Here is a 22,414-nt window from a genome sequence, read left to right as displayed (position 1 = left end):
TAAAATGTTCTATGTTCAGCTGATGTCTTACTAATTAGTTTTCCAATTAGAAGAGATGAATGGAAAGATGAGTTAAAAATATAGTGGAGAGGGTTGGGTGTGGTGGTCATGTCTACAATCTAAGCACTTTGGAAGGCCAAATTGGGTGGATCACTTGAGCCCAGGAGTTTGAGACCAGCCTTGGCAACAAAGCGAGACCTCATCTCTACCAAAAACACAACAAAATAGCCATGTGTCTCTGGTGTATGCCTGTAGTCCCAGCTACTCCAAGCTGAAGATCCCATGAGCCTATGAGTTCAAGGTTATAGTGAGTTATGACCATGCCACTGCACTCTAGCCTGGGTGACTGAGTGAGACCCTATTGCTAAAATAAATAAAACAGTGGAGAATATTTTAATTCCTAATTTTTAATAATACCTACATTAATAAATATAACATTAAAAATGTTTTGAGAGACAGGGTCTCACTTTGTTGCCCAGGCTGGAGTGCAGTGGCATGATCATAGTTCACTGCAGCCACGACCTCCTGGGCTCAAGCAATCTTCCCACCTCAGCCTCCTGGGACTATAGGCACTTTGCCGGCATGCCTGGCTAATTTCTTATTTTTCTGTTTGTAGAGATGGGGTCTCACTATATTGCCCAGGCCAAACTCAAACTCCTAGGGTCAAGTGATCCTCCCACCTCAGTCTCCCAAAGTGCTGTATGAGCCACTATGTCCAGCTAAATATAACATTATTAAATGTAAATACTACAGCATCAGTTCTACCAGAATGCTGCTTTAAGTACAGCAAAATTCCAAACTCTAAAATTTTCATTTTTTCTTGAACAAATTTTGATGCATCTTTGTTCTTATACAAATTTCTGACATACTACATATGAAGAATGATCCACTCTCAATGGGTATTATACATTTTATTTAAAGACTTCAAAGTAAAAAAAAAAAAGGTACAGAAATACAGATTACATTATGATGACCACAGTAGTATTCTACACGACAAAAATAAAAACAGATTTAAGTAAATGTACCGGCACTGAATAAGCATTTACTTAACATCCAATCCAGGCTGCATATGCACAAAATGATCTGACCACATGCTTATGCAAAATAAAGTTTTTCTTAGAACGCCAAAATTCCAACCATTTTGACTGTCCGCTGCCTACTCCCCTGTTGAGTATTTTGAGTGAACTTCTACAGAATATAAAAACAATTGGCATGGCACTTAAAGACTGCAAAAAACAGAACACAATTAAAAACATTTATAATGCATTTCTGTATAAAATATACACTGTAAATCTTATTAGTTAAAGAAAGATTTAAAAACAAAAGACCACCCTGAATAATGGTTAAAACTTCATCATAGAAAAATGCTCATCATTTTGTACATTATTGATAGAAACTACTGAGAGGTTTTTTTGGGGGACTGGTGGGAAGGTAGATACCTAACTTAAAGATTCATTCAAAATTTGCTTTAAATTGTGGGTAATAACTCACTGCTTACCCCTTCTCAAAATGTTTTATCATGAATACTCTAATATTTAACCACAAGACAAACATAAAGAATAACCTGAAGAAGGTGTTTCTCAAAGTGAGGTCGAAGGCTCCAAAAGAAGTCTAAGGTGGGCCCACTAGTGTGCATTTTAAGCCAACTTCCTAGGTGATTATTTCACATTCCCAAATCTGAGAACTAATGCCCTATGGGAAACAGCACCACTTAAAAGCAAGGCCATAAACATATTTCTGACATGAGATACAGAATTCTAAGTTTATGATTTGAAGTGAATACTGCTTTTTGTTTTAAAACAAGTTTCAGGTGTTAAGAGAAACATATTAAATAAACATGTGGATGTATATAAACATTTTCCTTTGAGGTTTTCATTGCTTTCAGACTTATGCTATTTGAAGGAAAGAGAGTACACAGCTAGAAACTTTGGAAAAATGACATTTCCAATGAAATGTAGCATCCACCCCTCCAAAAAAAAGGTAATTTATTAAATGCCTACAAATTTTAAAACAGTTGAAATTTAAACTAGATAACTTTCCTAAAATTTTTACTAAGATTAAAAAATTTTAAGTAATTTAGATAATCATGGTTACTTTTTAAGTCTCTTTTCATTAAAAAAATATTTAAAATAAACAACAGAAGGATGCTATATTTGGCACCCCTTTAAATAATAAACTGCTAAACACTAATATTAATAAAAAATAATCGAGGAACTCTGCTTCTGAAATGTATTCTACTATGTGTTACATGTGTTGTCCAGTTAATAAAACTCACTGAAAGAGCTGATACTGTGATGTGTGTGAGTGTATGTGTGTGTCCTGAACATTTATTCATGCCTACTTTATTTTTCTGATTTCACTAAAGACTCTAAAAACAGGGTCCAATCATATAGATAACGTGGTTTAGGGGAAGAAATGAGCATAATTAAGATACCCTACTTAAAAAATAAATAATTTTCCTGTATGCTAAATTATAAGGAAAAAATATTATACATTCTGCCTCCACTGAATACATGGAATGCTTTTACAAGTTTGGTAACAATAATGAGTGCCTCATTTGAATCAAGTCACAAAAAGCAACTGTGGGGATTCACTCTCCAATAGGAAATAAAAATATTACCACTGTACTTTTCTGTGTCTATTTTAAATTTGTTTTTTTCTTTTCTATATACTGAGTAATTTTCCACTCAACTGCATCCTTGGTCTTTTGCAGTATATATATTAACACTGCAGTTAAAGTTTCCAATAAAGGGATAGGCTCAGGAGCTACCCCGTCAACATACTTAAAAAGAAAAATCACTTGTGCCAGTTTTGCAAAAATAGTTAATGATTTGGAATCTGATTCATAATAAAAAGTGTCTGTTTTTTAACTCAAGAAGAATTTTCCAATTTGGTTTTTGTTTTGTTTTGTTCTGAGACCGAGTCTCACTCACTGTTGCCCAGGCTGGAGTAATCCTGGCTCACTGCCAACTCCATCTCCTGGGTTCAAGCGATTCTTCTGCTTCAGCCTCCCGAGTAGCTGGGATTACAGGTATGTGCCACCATGCCCAGCTAATTTTTGTATTTTTAGTAGAGACAGGATTTCACCATGTTGGCCAGGCCGATCTCGAACTCCTGACCTCAAGTGATCTGTCTGCCTCAACCTCCCAAAGTACTGGGATTTTAGGCATTGAGTCACTGCACCCAGCTGAATTTCCCAATTCTAAGCAAGCAGCATCTTCTATTACCAATTTAATAACTCCTGCCTTAAAAAATAGATAATTTATTTATCCAAGGCAATAAAATTTACACCTGAATTTTTAAACATAAAGAACTCCAAAACTAATAGGTAATATAAAAAGTTGTTGCATTTTATATTACTCTTTTATTTCAAAATTAAACCCTGAAATGATTTAACACAGAATGACAAAAATTATGGGAGTTTATGATGTAATCCCACTATGTGCCTTAATGCAACAGATACTTTTTCAATGCAGTGGTTTTTGCTTTTTTTTTTTAAATAAAAAAGATAACTTCATTACTCATCTGTAGGCCTTTTAAAAACTGAAAAACCAGTTCAACTAAATTTTGGCATGATTGTCTGGAAGCTAGTAGTATTAATTTCTTTTTCATAGTAAAACAGATGTAATAATTGATTCATATAGTCTATGAGAGAAGATATTGGGTGTTTTTTTGTAGGTGGCAAATATAAAATGGTTAATTGTATCCAGGCTGGCAGCAAGTTTATCCATGCATTAAATGGCAACATGAGTAGAATACATGGTTGAAAAATGAGGATCAGACACATTCTTCTGCAGACATCAAAAGAGGATTGATATACTCAAAACCTTCAAATTCAGACTGATCAATCTTCCTCACAATGTCACTGTTGAAAGAAAAATAAATTTATTTTGATCATAATCAAGATTTCTTCAACCTTTAAATGGTAAAATAAGATTAAAAAACAAATAATTAGGCTAATTGTACTGAAAGAAAATCTATAAATTTTTAGATTAATCCCCCAAATTTTCTAGACGAATCAAGAATGGAGTACTGAAAATTTAAAAAGCCCCGATAATCCCACAGGCAAGTTTAGAGCCAAAAAGGAGTTCAAAACTGAGGACTGCGAATAAAAAAGACACCAGTTGTCACGATTCCAGTTAATCTTAACTTTTGACCAGAACAACATTCTTAGTTATAGGTGAACATCCAGGTTTGAATTAGCATTCAATTTAGTAGTCACCTCAACAGCCAGATGTTAGATGGTGTAGCCCAGAGGAAGTTAGCCAAAAGGAAAAAGGCAATAGGAACAAGTACACTGAGAGACCTGGAATGAGGAGAGAACACCGCAGGGAGATCATGGGTCACAGAGAGGGGAGAGGTTGGCATTTTGTTACACTGGGCTTCTACTTTAATATACAGTGAGTAGTGCTATCAAATATTTAATACATAAACGTATACGCCATACTAAGAAGCACAAAGTTACAGAGTATAGTCCCTTCCTTCAAGGAGGGGAGGTAACTCCTACTGGAAGAGAAAGCAGTACTTGTTAAATTTTATACACAGTAAGCTAAGTCCTGTTCTAACCATGGTTCTAAAGAAAGGCATGACTTCTAGTTGGAGAAATCAAGGAAGGCAGTATTCATTCTGCAAACACTTAATGAATGGAATGATGAAAGACTGTGGTAGGTCTGGGCAAATGCAAGTAATTAGGGTGGAGCACAGGAATAGAAGTGTGTTAGATGATGCTGAAGAAAAATAATGGCTAAATCAAATAGGCCAGTGATGTTTACACTAAGGAGTTTCACCTTGATCCATCAAAGATCTGGTTGCATCTGAGGTGGCTCTGAAAGATGGGAAGATTTCAATAGGTAAAAATGAAGGCGGGATATACAGGAATGAGCAGGCAGAGGCAGAAGCAGAGACAATAATACTATTAGGGAATGGTGAGTAGCTGAGACTGATCAGAACACCGTTTGTATTATGGTGAGAGGTATTGCTAGAAAGGCTGAAACAGATGTGGGGAGGCCTTAAATGCTAGCCAAGAGGATAGATGTTACCTGATAGGCAATGAAGGAGTTACTGAAGGTTTCTGATTAAAGGGGTTCAAGAATTGGAGTGGTACTTCACAAGGCATACAGAATAGGTTGCAAAGTGAAGGAGTAAAGATCAATTAGGAGGCTGATACAATACTCTGGGTATGACTTGAATGAGGCCTGAACTAGGGTGTGTCAATGGAAACAGAAAAGAAGGATCTGATATAAATGATGAAATAATGAAAACACAAAGACTTGGCAGCTGCAGGTATTATGTAATCTGTTAAGAAAAAGGAGGAGTCCACAATCACTGACATCTGGAATCTGAACGACAGGGACACACTGTGAGCAGAACTAGGTAACTAAAAAAAAGGAACTGATTAAGAACAATAGAGACCATAAAGGGTCATTACTTTGATTTTAGACTTCATATATTTGAGCTGCTTGGCTGACAAACTGGGGGCCATGTTAAACAGAAATGCAGTTCAGGAGATCTAACGGCAGAGGATAAGTGCTTCAGAAACCATCATGCATTTATTCTTCACAGCAACCTTATGAGGTAGGCAATTTGAGAACAGGCTCACAGAAGTTATGCAATTCCTTTCCAAGGTTACCCAGTTGGTAAGAGGTGGCATCGGGATTCAAACTCCTATCTTTTGATTAAATCCAGTGTTCCTTCTAATACACAATGCTGTCAGAAATAATGACTTGGTACACATCTTTCTCCTCTAGTAGACAGTATGCTTTTGGGGAGATCAGACTGTCTTGATTGCCTTTGAATGTCTAGTATTTAGCATAACACCTTTTGCTCAATAACCATTTGCCATTTAACTGAGAGTCATTTAATTAGCTGGTATCTATGCTACAGGGCTGGCTGAAATCTCCAAGGTACAAACTGTATATAGCAAAAAGAAGGTTGTCAGGAACAGAACCATGGAGCATCCTGGTCTCAAGGGGACAGGGAAAACACATGAGAGGAAAGTAGTCACAGAGATGAAACAGAACCAGAATAGGCAGTGCTACCTAAGGCAAAGCCACGAGTATCAAATGCTTTACATTCATCAAGGAAGAGGAAGACTGACTCCAAAATGCTTTACAATTTAGAAATTAAGAAATTGATTAAGACAGGTTCAGTTGTAAGGGGTTGAAGTGTTGACAGTAAAAAAAAAAAAAAAAAATTTTTCAAGACAATCAACATTGACTAGTCTGAAGAAGTTTGATTAGAGGTGCAGCGTATTTATTTTTCTTTGACCATGAACATCTATTAACTTTTTTTTTTTGAGGCTTCAAGATGAAAATGAGGAAAAACGTGGTTGTTCAAATGTGGTTGTTCAAAGGGAAAAATCAGAGTATCTGAGCATGCTTACATAGGGGAAATAAGCTAGAAAAAAAAAATCAAAGAAGGTCCAATAAAAAGATAACTGACAAAATGAAATCTTAAGGAAACAGGTCTAGGAAAATAGGAGGGACACCCCTTGTAAAGGAGAGCCTTCCAAGAGTAGGGAATAAGAAAATGATGAAAAGAGTTAGAAAGCAATTTTGAGATGCCAGGTGGTCTGGGGACAGCTGGAAAGGAGGCAAGGTCACCTCAGAGAGGTTATCAGTCCTTGCATCAAATTAAGACAAAGTTAATCCATTAACAGTGATGGAAAAAGGAGTAGAACTGAAGGCTTCTGAAATGAAGAGACTGTTTGGAGCAGGTGCTGGGAGAAATGTGGTAAGAAATAAGTAAAATGACTGCCAAACAATAAGGGCCTCCTTGAGATTAGAGAGAATGAATCTGTAACAACAGGTAAATAATCAAAATATCTCCCAATTATTCCAAACTATATTTTTAAAAGATGCAGTATAAGCACAAAAAATATATCAGATCACTGATGGCTGGATTTAATAACTCAATGTAATTTCTTAAAAAAAGCAATTTGGCAATACATATCAAGAGCTTTAAAATGTTAATACCCTCTGACCTAATTATCTTTCTAGGAATCTATCTTAAGGCAATACTCAGGAACTCAAAGACAGTCCTTGTCAAATGGGAAACAGTGCAGCGTGGTAGAAAGAGCACAGGCCTTAGTCAGTCAGATTTGGGTTTGAATCCTGACTCTGCCACCTGATAGCTGTGTAACTTTGCTTAACCTCTCTGAGCCTTGGTTTCCTCATCTGTAAAACGAAGATGACAATAACTAGTTTACAAAGTTGTTGTGAAAATAAGATAATGCACTATAAAGCAAAGGAGAAAATGACAATTACTATTAAAACTTATAATGGTACAGTGGATACAAATACCAGTAACTGAATGGTTATATATAGTATAGGCCAGGCACAGTGGCTCACGCCTGTAATCCCAACACTTTAAGAGGCCAAGGTGGGTGGATCATGTGAGGTCTGGAGTTCAAGATCAGCCTAGCCAACATGGCAAACCCTGTCCTTACTAAAAATACAAAAATTAGCCGGGCATGGCGGCACATGCCTGTAGTACCAGCTACTCAGGGTGTCTGAGGTAGGAGAATCGCTTGAACCTGGGAAGCAGAGGTTGCAGTGAGCCGAGATTGCACCACTGCACTCCAGCCTGGGCGACAGAGCGAGACTCCATCTCAAAAATAAAATAAAATGAAATAAAATAGAAAATAAAATTATAGTATAATCTGATAATGAAACATTGCATAGTCACTAAAAATGGGATTTCCAAAGAACTTAAAAAAAATTTCAGTGTACAGAATTACTTACTCATCATCTGGAGTGAGCTGGACAGGTTCATTAGTAAACTGAGAATCAAAGTTGTCCAAACCAAACTCCCCAGAAATATTTGGTTTAAAGGGAGGTACCACCTGTTTTTGCTCCATCTGAAAAGACATATTGGATGACAGCTCAAGTCTGTATTCTTAGAAAAACTCCACCTCTACAGTTCTCCTCTGCACTCATTGTTTACCTTATTAAAGTGAGTCTTGAAGCATGGTTCAATGATATTAGCAATGATGAACATAATTTACAAATATGAGCTGGGCATGGCGGCTCACGTCTGTAATCCCAACCGCTTGGTAGGTTGAGATGGGAGGATCACTTGAGGCCAGGTGTTCAAGACCAGCCCGGACAACATAGCAAGACCCCATCTCTATAAAAAAATAAAAAATTGGCTGGGTGCAGTGGCTCACGCCTGTAATCCCATCACTTTGGGAGGCCAAGGTGCACAGATCACCTGAGGTCAGGGATTCAAGACCAGCCTGGCCAACATAGTGAAACCCCGTCTCTACTAAAAATACCAAAATTAGCCAGGTGTGGTGGCGCACGCCTGTAATCCCAGCTACTCTGGAGGCTGAGACAGGAGAAATCACTTGAACCCAGGTGGCGAAGGTTGCAGTGAGCTGAGATTGTCCCACTACACTCCAGCCTGGGAGACAGAGCAAGACACCATCTCAAAAAAAAAAAAAAAAAAAAAAAAAAAAGAAAATTAGCTGGGTACCATGGCTTATGCCTATAGTCCCAGCTACTTGGGAGGTTAACACAGGAGGATCTCTTGAGCCCAGGAGTTCAATCAAGGCTGTCATGATAGCTCATGACAGCAGCCTGGGCAACAGAGTGAGACTGTTTCTCTTAAAAAAATAAAAACAAGTATAAACATTGATATGGGCCTCAATAACATTACAACCTGCTTTATTACATTAATATTCAATTTTTTGGCTGGGCATGGTGGCTCACCCCTGGAATCCCAGCACTTTGGGAGGCTGAGGCGGGCAGATCACTTGAGGTCAAGAGTTCAATACTAGCCTGGCCAACATGATGAAACCCCGTCTCTACTAAAAATACAAAAATTAGCTGGGCGTGGTGGCGTGTGCCTGTAATCCCAGCTACTCAGGAGGCTGAGGCAGAATTGCTTGAACCCAGGAGGCGGAGGCTGCAGTGAGCAGAGATCACACTACTGCACTCCAGCCTGGGCGACAGAATGAGACTCCATCTCAGAAAAAAAAAAATAAATTAAAAAAAATTGAATTTTTTTTGTTTTAAAAGTTTTCTAAAAAGCAGTTTAGAAAGTGGTTTTAAGTTTTTAGAGCTGTGATATGTTAGCTAAGACAATAAAATCTGGCCCAAGATAGGCCAGGTGCGGTGGCTCACACCTGTAATCCCAGCACTTTGGGAGGCCGAGGTGGGTGTATCACCTGAGGTCAGGAGTTCGAGACCAGCCTGGCCGACACTGTGAAACCCCCGCCCGCCCATCTCTACTAAAAATACAAAAATTAGCCAGGCATGGTGGTGTGTGCCTGTAATTCCAACAACTAGGGAGGCGGAGGCAGAACTGCTTGAACCCGGGAGGCAGAGGTTGCAGTGAGCTGAGATGGTGCTATTGCACTCCAGCCTGGGTGACAGAGCAAGACTCCGTCTAAAAACAAAAAAACAGAACAAACAAAAAAAATTGGCCCAAGATAATAATGAAACCTAATAGAGAAAGTAATCAAAATTTACATACCATATCCCAGTCAACATTTCGGAAGAACGGATGTCCCTGAATATCAGCAAATCCTGTTTGAGGATGACAACCCAATCGTTCCTTAGGGTCCTATGGTGAAAGAAATGTTTCCAGAATTGGATGAATGTCATGCTTTAAAATAAATCACCTTTGTGATCTATGTTTTGTGTCCTCACATGATACTCTTATTTCTGAAGTTGGAATGGTCTATCTTTTATTTCTACAAAGTACAACTCCAGAACAAATTGAGTTATCTGAAACTTGTGATAGGTAAGATTTCCTCATGGCACTTTCTCCACCTATCATGTAATTAAAACAGAGAATCATCACCAATTCCTTGCTAAAGAAAAATAGGAAAAAGAGAACAGCAGAATCATTTGAGCAACACCCAGCCATTTCTTTGGCATAACCTAGTGTGACAATCAAAACATGCAAACCTCCAAACTTCATCAGAAGTTTGTTTTTAGCTTAATTTAAAAGCCCCATGCCCAATTACAGCAACAAATCACCTGTGTGAGACAATGATACAACCATTATCTGAATCACTGAACTGAGAAGCAGCCTGCAACTTATAAAAAGTCTTGGCTTATTCATCGCTATGAATGAGAATATGTTCCCATTTTTCTTTCTGATAAAAGGTATTTTATTTTGCTTATCAACACCTCTTGCCTTCATTTTTCACTATGTGAAAAACTAGGTTTCAAGTTTAAATCTTTCCTCACATAAATTGTTTATTTTTTAAAAGGCTTCAAGTTCTTATTTTATTAAAATCCATTATCTTATCTATTTACCTTAAAAGGTAAATGTACATCAACCTTTCTATCATACCATTTATTTAAAGTAGAATTTATAATTGCCAAGACCACACTCCTAGATCCTAAAACTCCTCTACCCTACCAACAGCAACAAACAATTGAATCATGTTCACATTTTTAAGAGCCAAAGATAGCATTTCATTTCTTCTGAATTTTACCTAATTATAGCATTTTTGACATGAGAATTTCTAGGGAGCACTGCGGCCCACGTGCTCAGAAAATGGAAACAGAGTTCAAAGTACAATTATGGCTAGACCCAAAGATTAACTCTTCCCCTATGTGAGAATATGGTATATATTATTTACACACAAAAAAACATTATGTAATATATAGCTGGGGAGTAAATTTTACTGCCAAAATGGAAAGAACAACTAACTTATCTCAGGATCTAATGCTCTCTATTACTCTTTGGGTAAGAGACAAATTCTGGGTCAAACTGAAAAAGTTACATTCTCTACTGTTTTGGAATTTTACATTTCCCAAACCGCTACTGACCAGTTTGATATCTATAGAAAGAGACAAATCACAAAATATTCTTATACACAATTTATACCTTGTTAAGAAAACTCTTCAGAACACTTGCAGCTTTTACAGACAGAGAACGTGGTATGCGAATTTGTTTTTCCAAAATAACTAGAAAGATAAAAATTATAGTATTATATTTAACTTTTACATGGCTTTAATCTTTTCTCTTCTTTTTTGAAAGGGTCTTGCTGTTGCCCAGGTTGGAATGCAATACTGCAATCACAGCTCACTGCAGCCTTGACCTCCCGGGCTTAAGCAATCCTTCCCCCTCAGCCTCCCAAGTAGCTGGGACCACAGGCGCCACCATCACACTCGGGTAAATTTTTCTTTTTTTGAGATGGAGTCTTGTTCTGTCATCCAGGCTGGAGTACAGTGGCACGATCTCAGCTCACTGCAACCTCTGCCTCCCGGGTTCAAACGCTTCTACTACTTCAGCCTCCTGAGTAGCTGGGATTACTGGCGTGTGCCACTACGCCCAGTGAGTTTTGTGTTTTTGGTAGACATGGGGTTTCACCATGCTGGCCGGGCTGGTCTCGAACTCCTGAACTCATGAAGGTAAGTGATCCGCCCACCTCAGCCTCCCAAAGTGCTGGGATTACAGGCGTGAGCCACTGTGCCCAGCAATGGCTGGCTAATTTTAAATTTTTTTGTAGAGATAAGGGTCTCACCATATTGCTCAGGCTGGTCTTGAACTCCTGGGCTCAAGCAATCCTCCTGCCTTGGACCCCCAAAGTGCTGGGATTACAGGTGTGAACCACTGCATCTGGCAATCTTTAAATTTCTTTTTTCTTTTTTTTTGAGACAGAGTGTCACTGTCTTGCTCAGGCTGGAGTGCAGTGGCACGATCTCAGCTCACTGCAACCTCCACCTCCCAGGCTCAAGTGATTCTCTTGCCTGACCCTCCTGAGTAGTTGGGATTACAGGTGCCCGCCACGACGCCCAGCTAATTTTTTTTATTTTTAGTAGAGACGGGGTTTTGCCATGTTGGCCAGGCTGGTCTCGAACTCCTGACCTCAAGTGATCTGCCCAGCTCGGCTTCTCAAAGTGCTGGGATTACAGATGTGAGCCACTGTGCCTGGGTGCAATCTTTAAATTTTTATTATAAGATATTTAAGGCATTCCAGGAGAAAAAATGAGATATTACACATATAACTGAAGTGCCTCCTGTACTTTCCTAAACCCCTTCTTTTCCCATCTTCTCAGAGAAAGCCTCTAATCTGAATACTATTTATCATTTACATGAATCTTATTCTTTGACTACCTAATTGTGCCTCAGTTTCCTCATCTGTAAAACAGGAATAAAAAATACTTCATAGGATTGTTATGAGGTTTAAATGAGTTAACCTTTGTAAAATGCTTGGCATATATAACATGCAATTTTATTGGACATTGCCAAATTATTCTTTAAAGCTGTTGTGTCAGTTTTCATTCCTACCAGCAGGCTAGAAGAGTTCCAGTTGCTCCACATACTCACCAGCACTGGTATTATCTGACTTTAATATTTTAATCAAATGTACCGATATGAAATGGTAACTCACTAACATTTAATGTGCATCCCCTTAATTGCTAGTGAGACTGAATGTCTTTTCACATATTCCATGGCCATTTGGGCTTCCTATTACATGAAATGCCTATGTATATCCTGTGATGGCTTTAATTATTAAATGTAGAATTTTATAGTAGGTTTCATACTTCTTTGTATTCTGTGCTAGACGTCCCTGTACTTGTCTGCTTGTTTCTGTCAATTCTGTATATTCCCTGATGTGAGGCCTTTTTTCCCCATCTTTTGATCACTCATCATCTTAGTGCTCTATTTCCCCTCATACTGTTCTTGAACTTACACACTCAGCCTTGGGGTCCCTGTGTAAAGATTATCCTCTCTAGCCACAGGATTCCTTTCTCCAATCTGTTTGTGATGGATAATTCTAAATAACCCGTTATGATTTTGAGTATGAGAAGGTAACTGTGAACAGGAGTGAAGACTATAGAAAAGAAAGAATGTATTAAAAAAACATCAAAACCTAATACACAGAGGCCAGGCGCAGTGGCTCATTCCTGTAATCTCAGCACTTTGGGGAGGCTGAGGTGGGCAGATCACTTGAAGTCAGGAGTTCAAGACCAGCCTGACCAACACGGTGAGACCCTGCCTCTACTAAAAATACAAAAATTAGCCAGGCATAGTGGTGTGTGCCTGTAATCCCAGCTACTCGGGAGGCTGAGGCAGAAGAATTGCTTGAAACACGGAGGTGGAGGTTGCAGTGAGCCGAGATTGCGCCCCTGCACTCCAGCCTGGGCAAAAGAGTGAGACCTTGTCTCAAAAACAAACAAAAACAACAATAAAACCTAATACAGTGAGTCAGGAGTACATTTTCCAGATTATGCTCATTTTTCTTACTCAAAGTAGTAACCTGAATCACTCTCATTTGTACTCTAGGTTTTTCTCAGAGAATCTCTGTAAAATACTCCAAATTACCTTGGAAGAGATAATCTTCTGTGTTCTGGTCAGGGTTATCAGAGCTCCCAACAATATCAAATGGGGACCTTCCTGCCATCATCTCAAACATTAGCACTCCAAGAGCCCACCAGTCAACACTGAAACCTTCAGAAAGAAATTTTAAAGCAATGAATTATACACTTTGCATTCTTGAAAGTTAGTTAACTGGAGATTTTATCACATACAGGAAAAAGAAACAATGAAAAAGTAAACTCTAAATGCATTCCAACTATCATGGTAGGCACTGAAGATTATAGAAATGCTTCATTTATCAACAAGGGTAGGTACCTAAAAGATAATTTTAAAAATAAAATTATGAGAAAAAAACTTTCTTTTTCCCTGTATGACTACTTTCAGACTCATGCCCAATATCTAATATTGTGTGTTGAGGATATAATTAAATTGTATTTCAGAGTAATCTCCTTGGTCTTAAACTTGATCTTTTGCTAGCTGATAAAGACCAGTGAAGGACAGTGGATTCAGAATCTGAGCAGCTTTCATTAAGTACCACATTCTCCTTCATATCTGCTGAAGGCAGAGGGCCAAAACCCAAAAAGTCAAATGTTTTCTCAAGGTAAGTGTATCTTCTGGTGCCTGAAATACTGTTAATCTTTCCACTATCTTTCAGATTCCTGGGGGAAATATCCCAGGAAATCTGAAAAATTTTCCAGAGGTTCATGACTCTGGAGTCACGTGGGTGCTGTTCTGAATCCTTGACCTTAGGCGAGTTATTTAAACTTTCTGTATGTCAGTTTCCTCATCTGTAAAAGGAGAATTAACAGTACTTACCTCACAGGGTTGTTAAGAGGATTAACTTAGTTAATATATGTAAACTGCTTAGAATAGTGCCTGCTACTGTTTAGTGTTTGTCATTAATAAAGTATTATTCAGCTTCGTACCCCCAAATACTGCCAAGGTCCCACTGTCTCCGATTTCAAAGTCTGAGGCTGTCCATGTAGTTTTTAACAGGATCAAGAATGCTTATATTAATAAGATCATGTCAAAATGCATTAGTGTACTGTAATGCAATTGGTACCACATTTAACCACCCATCTAGCAATAGCTAAAATAATACCACCAATTTATTTATTACCATAATCTTCTCCTCTTAAAATTTCAGGAGCAATGTAATTAGGAGTACCACAGAAAGTGCTGGTTGTATCTCCTGGCCGTAATCCTTCCTTTTATTAAAAAGAACAGAAAGAAATAATGAGATAAAAAATTCTGTTTTAAATTCACCCTTTCTATTTCACCTATCATATAAGTTCAGCGTCTGTAGTGATACATTAAACTCACTTAACATCACTAGAACAATCGCCCTTATTATTATTATTTTTGACAGGGTCTTGCTCTGTCACCCAGGCTGGCATGCAGTGGCGTGATCTCAGCTCATTGCAACCTCCACCTCCTGGGTTCAGGCAATTCTTGTGTCTCAGCCTCCTGAGTAGTTGGAATTACAGGCATGCACCAACACACCAAGCTAATTTTTGTATTTTTAGTAGAGACAGGGTTTCACTATGTTGGCCAGGCTGGTCTCGATCTCCTGGCCTCAAGTGATCCACCTGCCTCGGCCTCCCAAAGTGCTGGGATTACAGGCGTGAGCCATCATGCCTGGCAACTGCCTTTATTATTAAAATCACAGATCACCACTAAATAGCTTGAAGAAAACCTGTCCTCATTAGATGTTGCTAGAGTTGATTCAATTAAGGTAAGACTTGCATTTAAAATAATTTACATACAAGTTAAAATTTAATACCAAAATTTTAATATTAGTAGAATAAGGCATATTTCATGAAGAAAAGAAGCACTTTAAATCTCACCTCCTAATACAACCATTGATAAGACTACAATATTTTCCTTCTGTTTATTTTTCCTAAGAACACCTTTTTTTTTTTGAGACAGAGTTTCACTTTGTTGCCCAGGCTGGAGTGCAATAGCACAATGTCAGCTCACTGCAACCTCCGCCTCCCGGGTTCAGGCAATTCTCCTGCCTCAGCCTCCTGAGTAGCTGGGATTACAGGCGTGTGCCACCACACCCAGCTAATTTTGTATTTTTAGTAGAAAATGGGGTTTCTCCATGTTTGTCAGGCTGATCTCAAACTCCTGACCTCAGATGATCTGCCCACCTTGGCCTCCCAAAGTGCTGGGATTACAGGCATAAGCCACCACGCCGGGCCTGTATTTTAATAGCTACAGGATGGAAAAAATTAAGGCAAAACACACTAACAGGCAGAGTAAAGGAACTACCCAATAATTAATGGGGCAATCACCAAGAAGTTGTAACAAATATAAACTTGAATACACTCAACAACACGGCCTCAAAATATAAACAGTAAAAAAGGACAAAATTATTAGGAGAATTTCACAATCTCCAATCATGATAGGAGAAGTTAATATGAGAATAATCTATATTAGAAAATGATAGATCACACGTACTAAAAACCAGTAGGCAGACAAAGATTTGGAAACAAGCTAGAGCTAATATATATATAGAATATGTATGTTTATATGTGTGTGTGGAGTGAGGAAGAAGGAAGAGAGACATTAGAGGAAGACTCCCTGCATGTAAAGATTATATATCCTTTTAAGTACGCATGGGCTACTGGCCATATATTAGGTCATAAAGGAAATCTCAATGTATTCCCATGAACTAATATTCAAACCATTCTCTGGCCACAAGGCAAATAAAAAAAAATCAACAATAAAAAAGTCTAAAAACAACTGAATTATACATAATTAAGCATGTTGTAAAACTTTATAAGCATTTCCTATGTAACTGAAGGCTTTTTAATATTAACAACTATATGAAATTCAACAGAATATATGTACCTAGAACTTAGCCACTTTCCTATAGATTATATGGTACAAAATTCTAAACCAAGAAAGGGGGGGCAGTACAAAAATCAAGCCTTTTTTTTTTTTTTTTTTTTTTTTTGAGACCGAGTCTCGCTCTGTCACCCAGGATGGAGTTCAGTGGCGTGATCTTGGCTCACTGCAACCTCTGTCTCCTGGGTTCAAGTGATTCTCATGCCTCAGCCTCCCAAGTAGCTGGGAATACAGGTGCGTGCAACCACGCCTGGCTTTTTTTTTTTGCTTTAAGATGGAGTTTCATTCTTGTTACCCAGGCTGGAGTGCAACGGTGCAATCTCGGCTCACTGCAACCTCTGCCTCGCAGGTTCAAGCGATTCTCCTGCCTCAGCCTCCCAAGTAGCTGGGATTACAGACATGCACCACCACGCCCACCTAATTCTGTATTTTTAGTAGGGATGGGGTTTCACCATGTTGGTCAGGTTGGTCTCGAACTCCTGACCTCAAGTCATCCACCTGCCTCAGCCTCCCAAAGTGCTAGGATTATAGGCGTGAGCCACCGTGCCGGGCCTCTGGCTTTTTGTATTTTTAGTAGAGATGGGGCTTCGCCATGTTGGCCAGGTTGGTCTCAAACTCCTGACCTCAGGTGATCCACCCACCTCAGCCTCCCAAAGTGCTGGGATTACAGGCGTGAGCACTGCACCCGGCTCTTCCTTCCATTCTTGTCCCTGACTCACCCAGTGCCAGCTCCCTAGAGGCAACCACTATTATGTGGCCCTCCAGAGACATTCTGGGCATGGTGAACATATTTTTCTTCAAATTTCACCCTATTATACATAACACTGCTATAAACATCTAGAAGAAATATTTAGTAATATGTTGTGACTCCAAGAATTTTTTAAATGATTTCTAAAAGGGATATGCTATTTTTAGAAATATAAATATGGTTTTTGTTTTCCATTATTGGCAACGGCAATACATTCTCATGATAAATGACATGTACTTTCAGTGCAATAGTCAGAGGTAAGAGATGTAGTCTGTTAACTTGTAACAGCTATGCTTAATCATTCACTTGTTGACTGAATGTCGGAATGTAGGTCCATTTGCTAAGTTTTCTACAGCATAACACAGATGTTATTAGAATTCCTCTGTTGCTGAAAAAAAGTACTGAAAGGCACATCAGTTCATAAAACCATGAAAGGTTTCCACTAAATAAAATCAATGCTCATAAAATATTTCAAACATAACTCTAAAGATATTAATTCAAGTTTTCATCACTATCCTCTGCAATCTTTATAAAGAAATTCATCCAACACTTGCATTAAGTCAAGCTTCAGGTAAGTTAAATATTGACTCTAAGTCATAAAACAGCATTCAAACTTTTGGAGGGTGAATTTCTCATAAGCTTTATTTTTTATTTTATTTTATATGTACATATTTTGAGACGGAGTCTCACTCTGTTGCCCAGTCTGGAGTGCAGTGTAGTGGTGTGATCTTAGCTCACTGCAACCTCCACCCTACCCCAGGTTCAAGAGATTCTCCTGCCTCAGCCTCCCAAGTAGCTGGGATTACAGGCACTCGCCACCACACCTGGCTAGTTTTTGTGGTTTTAGCAGAGATGGGTTTTCACCATGTTGGCCAGGCTGTTCTCAAATACCTGACCTCAAGTAATCCGCCCGCCTTGGCCTCCCAAAGTGCTGGAATTATAGGCGTGAGCCACTGCACCCGCCGTAGGCAGCTCTTGGAGAAGGGGGAAAGGCAGAAAGGGAGGTAGGAGGACATTTGATTTAAAGATCCACTCAATAAAGATCTCAGATTTATCAAAGACCTGGACTAACTTGATTGAGGATCCCTCTAAGAAATGAAAATGTATAAGAAGCCAATATTATTTTCCAGTAAGAGTAACAAAACACTAAGAAAGACAAAAAGAGAAAAGTCTTTTTTGTTTTTTTTTTGAGATGGAGTCTCACTCTGTCGCCCAGGCTGGAGTGCAGTGGCACGATCTTGGCTCACTGCAAGCTCCACCTCCCGGGTTCTCGCCATTCTCCTGCCTCAGCCTCTTGAGTAGCTGGGACTACAGGCGCCCGCCACCATGCCCGGCTAAAGTTTTTGTACTTTTCTTAAAGACGGAGTTTCACCATGTTAGCCAGGATCGTCTCCATCTCCTGACCTGTGATCCGCCCGCCTTGGCCTCCCAAAGTGCTGGGATTACAGGCGTGAGCCACCACGCCCTGCCCATTTTGATTGTTTAAACAATGTAGTGATTCCATTAAAGTTGTTATTTAAAAATAACATTTTAAAATGCTATTAAAATGCATTAGTGTACTGTAATGCAATTGGTAACCACATTTAACATAACATTTTAAAATAACAACTTGAAAAATACTGAAAAGTAAACAGAATCAACGTGTGATGCTACATAACAGAATGATACATAAAAGAATCAGACAACTCTTTGTCTTTGACTTCACCTGTTATAAGCATTTTATATATATATATATGTATTTTAGACAGGATCTCACTCTGTCACCCAAGCTGGAGTGCAGTGGTGTGATTACAGCTCACTACAGCCCCAGGCTCAAGTGATCCCCCTGTCTCAGCCTCCCAAGTAGCTGGGACTACAAGCACAACCAAGCCAGTGTAATTTTCCTATTTTTTGTAGAGGTGGAGTTTTGCCATGTTGCCCAGGCTGATGTCGAACTTCTGAGCTCCAGCGATCTGCCTGCCTTGGCCTCCCGAAGTGCTGGGATTACAGGTCTGAGCCATCATGTGTTATGCATTTTTTATAAATATCTTCAGCCGGGCGTGGTGGCTTGCTTTCCTTGTTAAGATAACTGGAACAAAATTATCCTCACATAGTAACATGACAAATATGTAAATGTATGAACTGCATTCCCCATTCACCTGAGGAAAGTGCCTCCGAAGCCTGGAGATTATCTAAATGCTAACATTATGAACTCTTGGGTTTGAGACCAGCCTGGGCAACACAGTGAGACCTCGTCTCTATTTAAAAAAAGAAAAAAAAAAAAAGTAAAAATAAAATAAAAACATCTTTTTAAATGACTCTATAATATTTACCATAAACTATAATAAAAGTTTTGGTCAGAAATCTCTCTTCATAAACCAAAATATTTACTCGGAATATCAAAGTGGCAGAATTACTGGATCAAAGAACATGGCCATCTTTAGGATTCCTGATAATTCCCCATCAAACTGCTTTTCAAAAGGTTTGTAACAATTTATATACACACCAGTGACATATGCCCATTTCTTTAAACTCTTGTACATACAGGCTATTCTAACTTTAAAACCAGTATCTCACAGGCAAAAAATAAGCCTCATTGTTTTAATTTGTGCACTTCGTATGAAGGTTAATACTCTCCATGTTTTTTGTTCAGTTTCACTTATTCTTGGGGATAAGACTCCTCTATCACTGTCACTTCTTTCTGAAATGAGAAAAAAATCCCTTAGGGAAAAAAATGACACAGAGATCAAAAAGGTACCACAAATATAAGTGATAGGTACACAAGGGTTCCACTCGCTAAGCTTTCTAATTGTTTATGACTGAAAACTTGTATAATAAAAATATGTAAGGGCCGGGCATGGTGGCTCACATCCATAATCCCAGCACTTTGGGAGGCTGAGGCGGGTGGATCACCTGAGGTCAGGAGTTCGAGACCAGCCTGGCCAACATGATGAAACCCCATCTCTACTAAAAATACAAAAAAATTAGCTGGGCGTGGTTGCAAGTGCCTGTAATCTCAGCTACTCGGGAGGCTGAGGCAGGAGAATTGCTTGAACCTGGGAGGTGGAGGTTGCAGTGAGCTGAGATCGTGCCATTGTACTCCAGCCTGGGCAACAAGAGCAAAACTCTGTCTCAAAAAATTAAAAAAAAAAAAAAAAAAAATTATAATTAGCCAGGGATGGTGGAGCGCACCTTAATCTCAGCTACTTGGAAGGCTGAGGCAGGAGAATGGCTTGAACCCAGGAGGCGGAGGTTGCAGTGAGCCAAGATTGTGCCATTGCACTCCAGCCTGGATGACAGAGCGAGACTATGTCTCCAAAAATATAATAATAATAATAATTAATTAATAAGTATCATGTGAAAAGTGTGGTTGAATTCTGTACATAAAAGCAAACATAGTTTAAGTGAAGATTTTATTCTTTAATGCATGCTGAACAGATAATAAAGTTAAATCTTCGATAAAACTAGGTTGTCATATGCCATGTTATTAGCATTTAGATAATCTCCAGGCTCTGGAGGCACTTCCCACAGGTGAACAGGGAATGCAATTCACACATTTACATACTGGTTGTTGTATTACTATGTGAGGATAATTTTGTACCAGTTACCTTAATAAGGAGTAGTTCCTTACCCATTTTGTGGGAAAATATCAGACCTTTAAAATGGAACACTGTTATAAAAAGAATAAAACATCAAGAAATAAAGAAGACATATTCTGAGAGTAACTAAAATTCTTGTTTTATCCTATTATGCTTTATGTCAAATGTTTAAAATTTAAATATAAAAAATGTTTAACTTCTGAGGAAAATCCTGAATGCATTATATAAGATTTACTACTAAATGGCAAAAATTGGAAGGTCATATGCAAATGGTTGTGTTAAGTAGTGGAATTGCAGACAATTTTTATTTCCAAATTTTCTTCAATTGTATTTCAACTTTCAAGATAAAAAGTTATGTATAATAAAAAGAAATTAACTCTTATTGTAGTACACATAAAACAGAAGATATAAATTTTGCAAATGGTTAGGAAAAAAAGTACATTTGTCTTTGTGCTAGAATTCCACAAAGCTTCTTAAGTAAATTAGCAAAATTAGTAATCATTTCCTCATCTTTAAACATGAAGTTATTTTACAAAGACTACTAGCTGCTGAAGACCTTTCAAAATAACTAGAAAATTTTCCTCACCTTACACATGCCGTAGTCAGTTAGTTTAATGTGGCCTTCAGAGTCCAGTAATACATTGTCCAGTTTCAAATCTCTATAAATTATCCCTCGCTCATGAAGATAATTTAATGCTAGACTGATTTCCGCAGAGTAAAATCTAAAATAAAATAAAAAATAAGTCATTTGATTCAACCATATTTAAGTTCTACATTTGCAACTGGAAACACAAAAATTCATATCAAAACATATTTTTTTCTCCCAGAGATTTTAGGAACAAATTTAAAAAATGAACTGAAGTACCACTTTAAAACATCTGAGCCAAAGACACAATTGTAAAAGTTCCTGTCTAACTTAAATTCACATTTTTCATAAAGCTATTCATTTGATAGTCTCAAACAGGGGTTCTTAATCTGGGTCCTTGGGTGAACTTCAGGCAGTCCATACTTCTACAACTGGGGGCAAAGGTGTACGCCCATATGTACATGCACAGCATTTACAGAGTCCTCAAAGCTTTCATCACTTCTCTAAGGGACCCATGATTCCCCGAGACGGCTAAGAACCACTGACGGGGTTGAGAATAGAAAGAATATTACAAGCTGACCACTCAAAACTATAAAATCCTCATGAAGGTTTTAGAAAAGGAATTAAATGAAAATATTCTACAACTATAAAATTTAATAGTAAATGAAGAACTTAAAAAAACTGCTACCAACTCACTGGTGACAACCCAGAACTTTTGGCCTGAATAATGAAAATGGAATGCCTGAGCTGATGTATGGCTGCTTTGGTGGCACATTATCATGATCGCGTGTGGAGGTACATAACATACACCTCCTAGCTACTTAATTCTGTGATTCGGGAACTTAAGCCCTTGTTCTGGGCTTTAGTTCTTACAAAAGCAAAGATGTTATAAAACCAGAATTGGCACATTAATATAGTAAAAACCAGACTAGCTTTCCCACATTCAACTGAACAAACAAGGAACAAATATTGGCTATGTTCACAATTCAAAATATCGTCTGTGGCTCTGCTATGAAGGGTGACCATTTGATAAGGCATAAACACACAATGAACATAAATGAACACCAAAACAACAACAACAAAACCCAAATAAAGAAAAACCCAGCTTGGCCTCAAGATTAGATAAGTATAATTTATATCTTCTTATGAAATTTTTGACAAGCAATAATGAAGTAGCAAATTTTCTACAAGTTTTTAATTTAAATGAAATTTCTAATATTTATTCCCTGCATGATAATTACATACATACACAAACTCACATGCTTCATTTTGGCATTACTCTTGTGAAGTGGGAAAGGGTGAGAATTACTGCTGATTATGAATAAGAAACGTAACATGGTAGTGATGGATTAAACTTTTTACTCA

At 38.2% G+C, this 22,414-nt stretch overlaps 1 protein-coding gene across 1 annotated transcript in view; it reads right to left on the bottom strand.

The window, feature by feature from the left end:
* Positions 1-896: 896 nt before the first annotated feature.
* The window catches only part of PRKCI (protein kinase C iota), an 84,460-nt gene continuing 62,942 nt past the window's right edge, over positions 897-22,414 (bottom strand). The window contains exons 12-18 of the mRNA XM_032173987.2: positions 21,050-21,185; positions 14,405-14,492; positions 13,291-13,416; positions 10,846-10,925; positions 9,478-9,567; positions 7,743-7,858; positions 897-3,865 (exon numbers count right to left, since the gene is read on the bottom strand). Coding sequence (XP_032029878.1) covers positions 3,778-3,865; positions 7,743-7,858; positions 9,478-9,567; positions 10,846-10,925; positions 13,291-13,416; positions 14,405-14,492; positions 21,050-21,185 — 724 coding nt within the window. The 3' untranslated portion in view covers positions 897-3,777. The remainder of the gene's footprint in view (positions 3,866-7,742; positions 7,859-9,477; positions 9,568-10,845; positions 10,926-13,290; positions 13,417-14,404; positions 14,493-21,049; positions 21,186-22,414) is intronic.

This window comes from Hylobates moloch, unplaced genomic scaffold (assembly GCF_009828535.3).
Source record: "Hylobates moloch isolate HMO894 unplaced genomic scaffold, HMol_V3 SCAFFOLD_13, whole genome shotgun sequence".
Lineage (NCBI taxonomy): Eukaryota > Metazoa > Chordata > Mammalia > Primates > Hylobatidae > Hylobates > Hylobates moloch.
The sequence above is the reverse complement of the archived record's forward strand: the minus strand, read 5'-3'. Positions and strand labels throughout refer to the sequence as shown.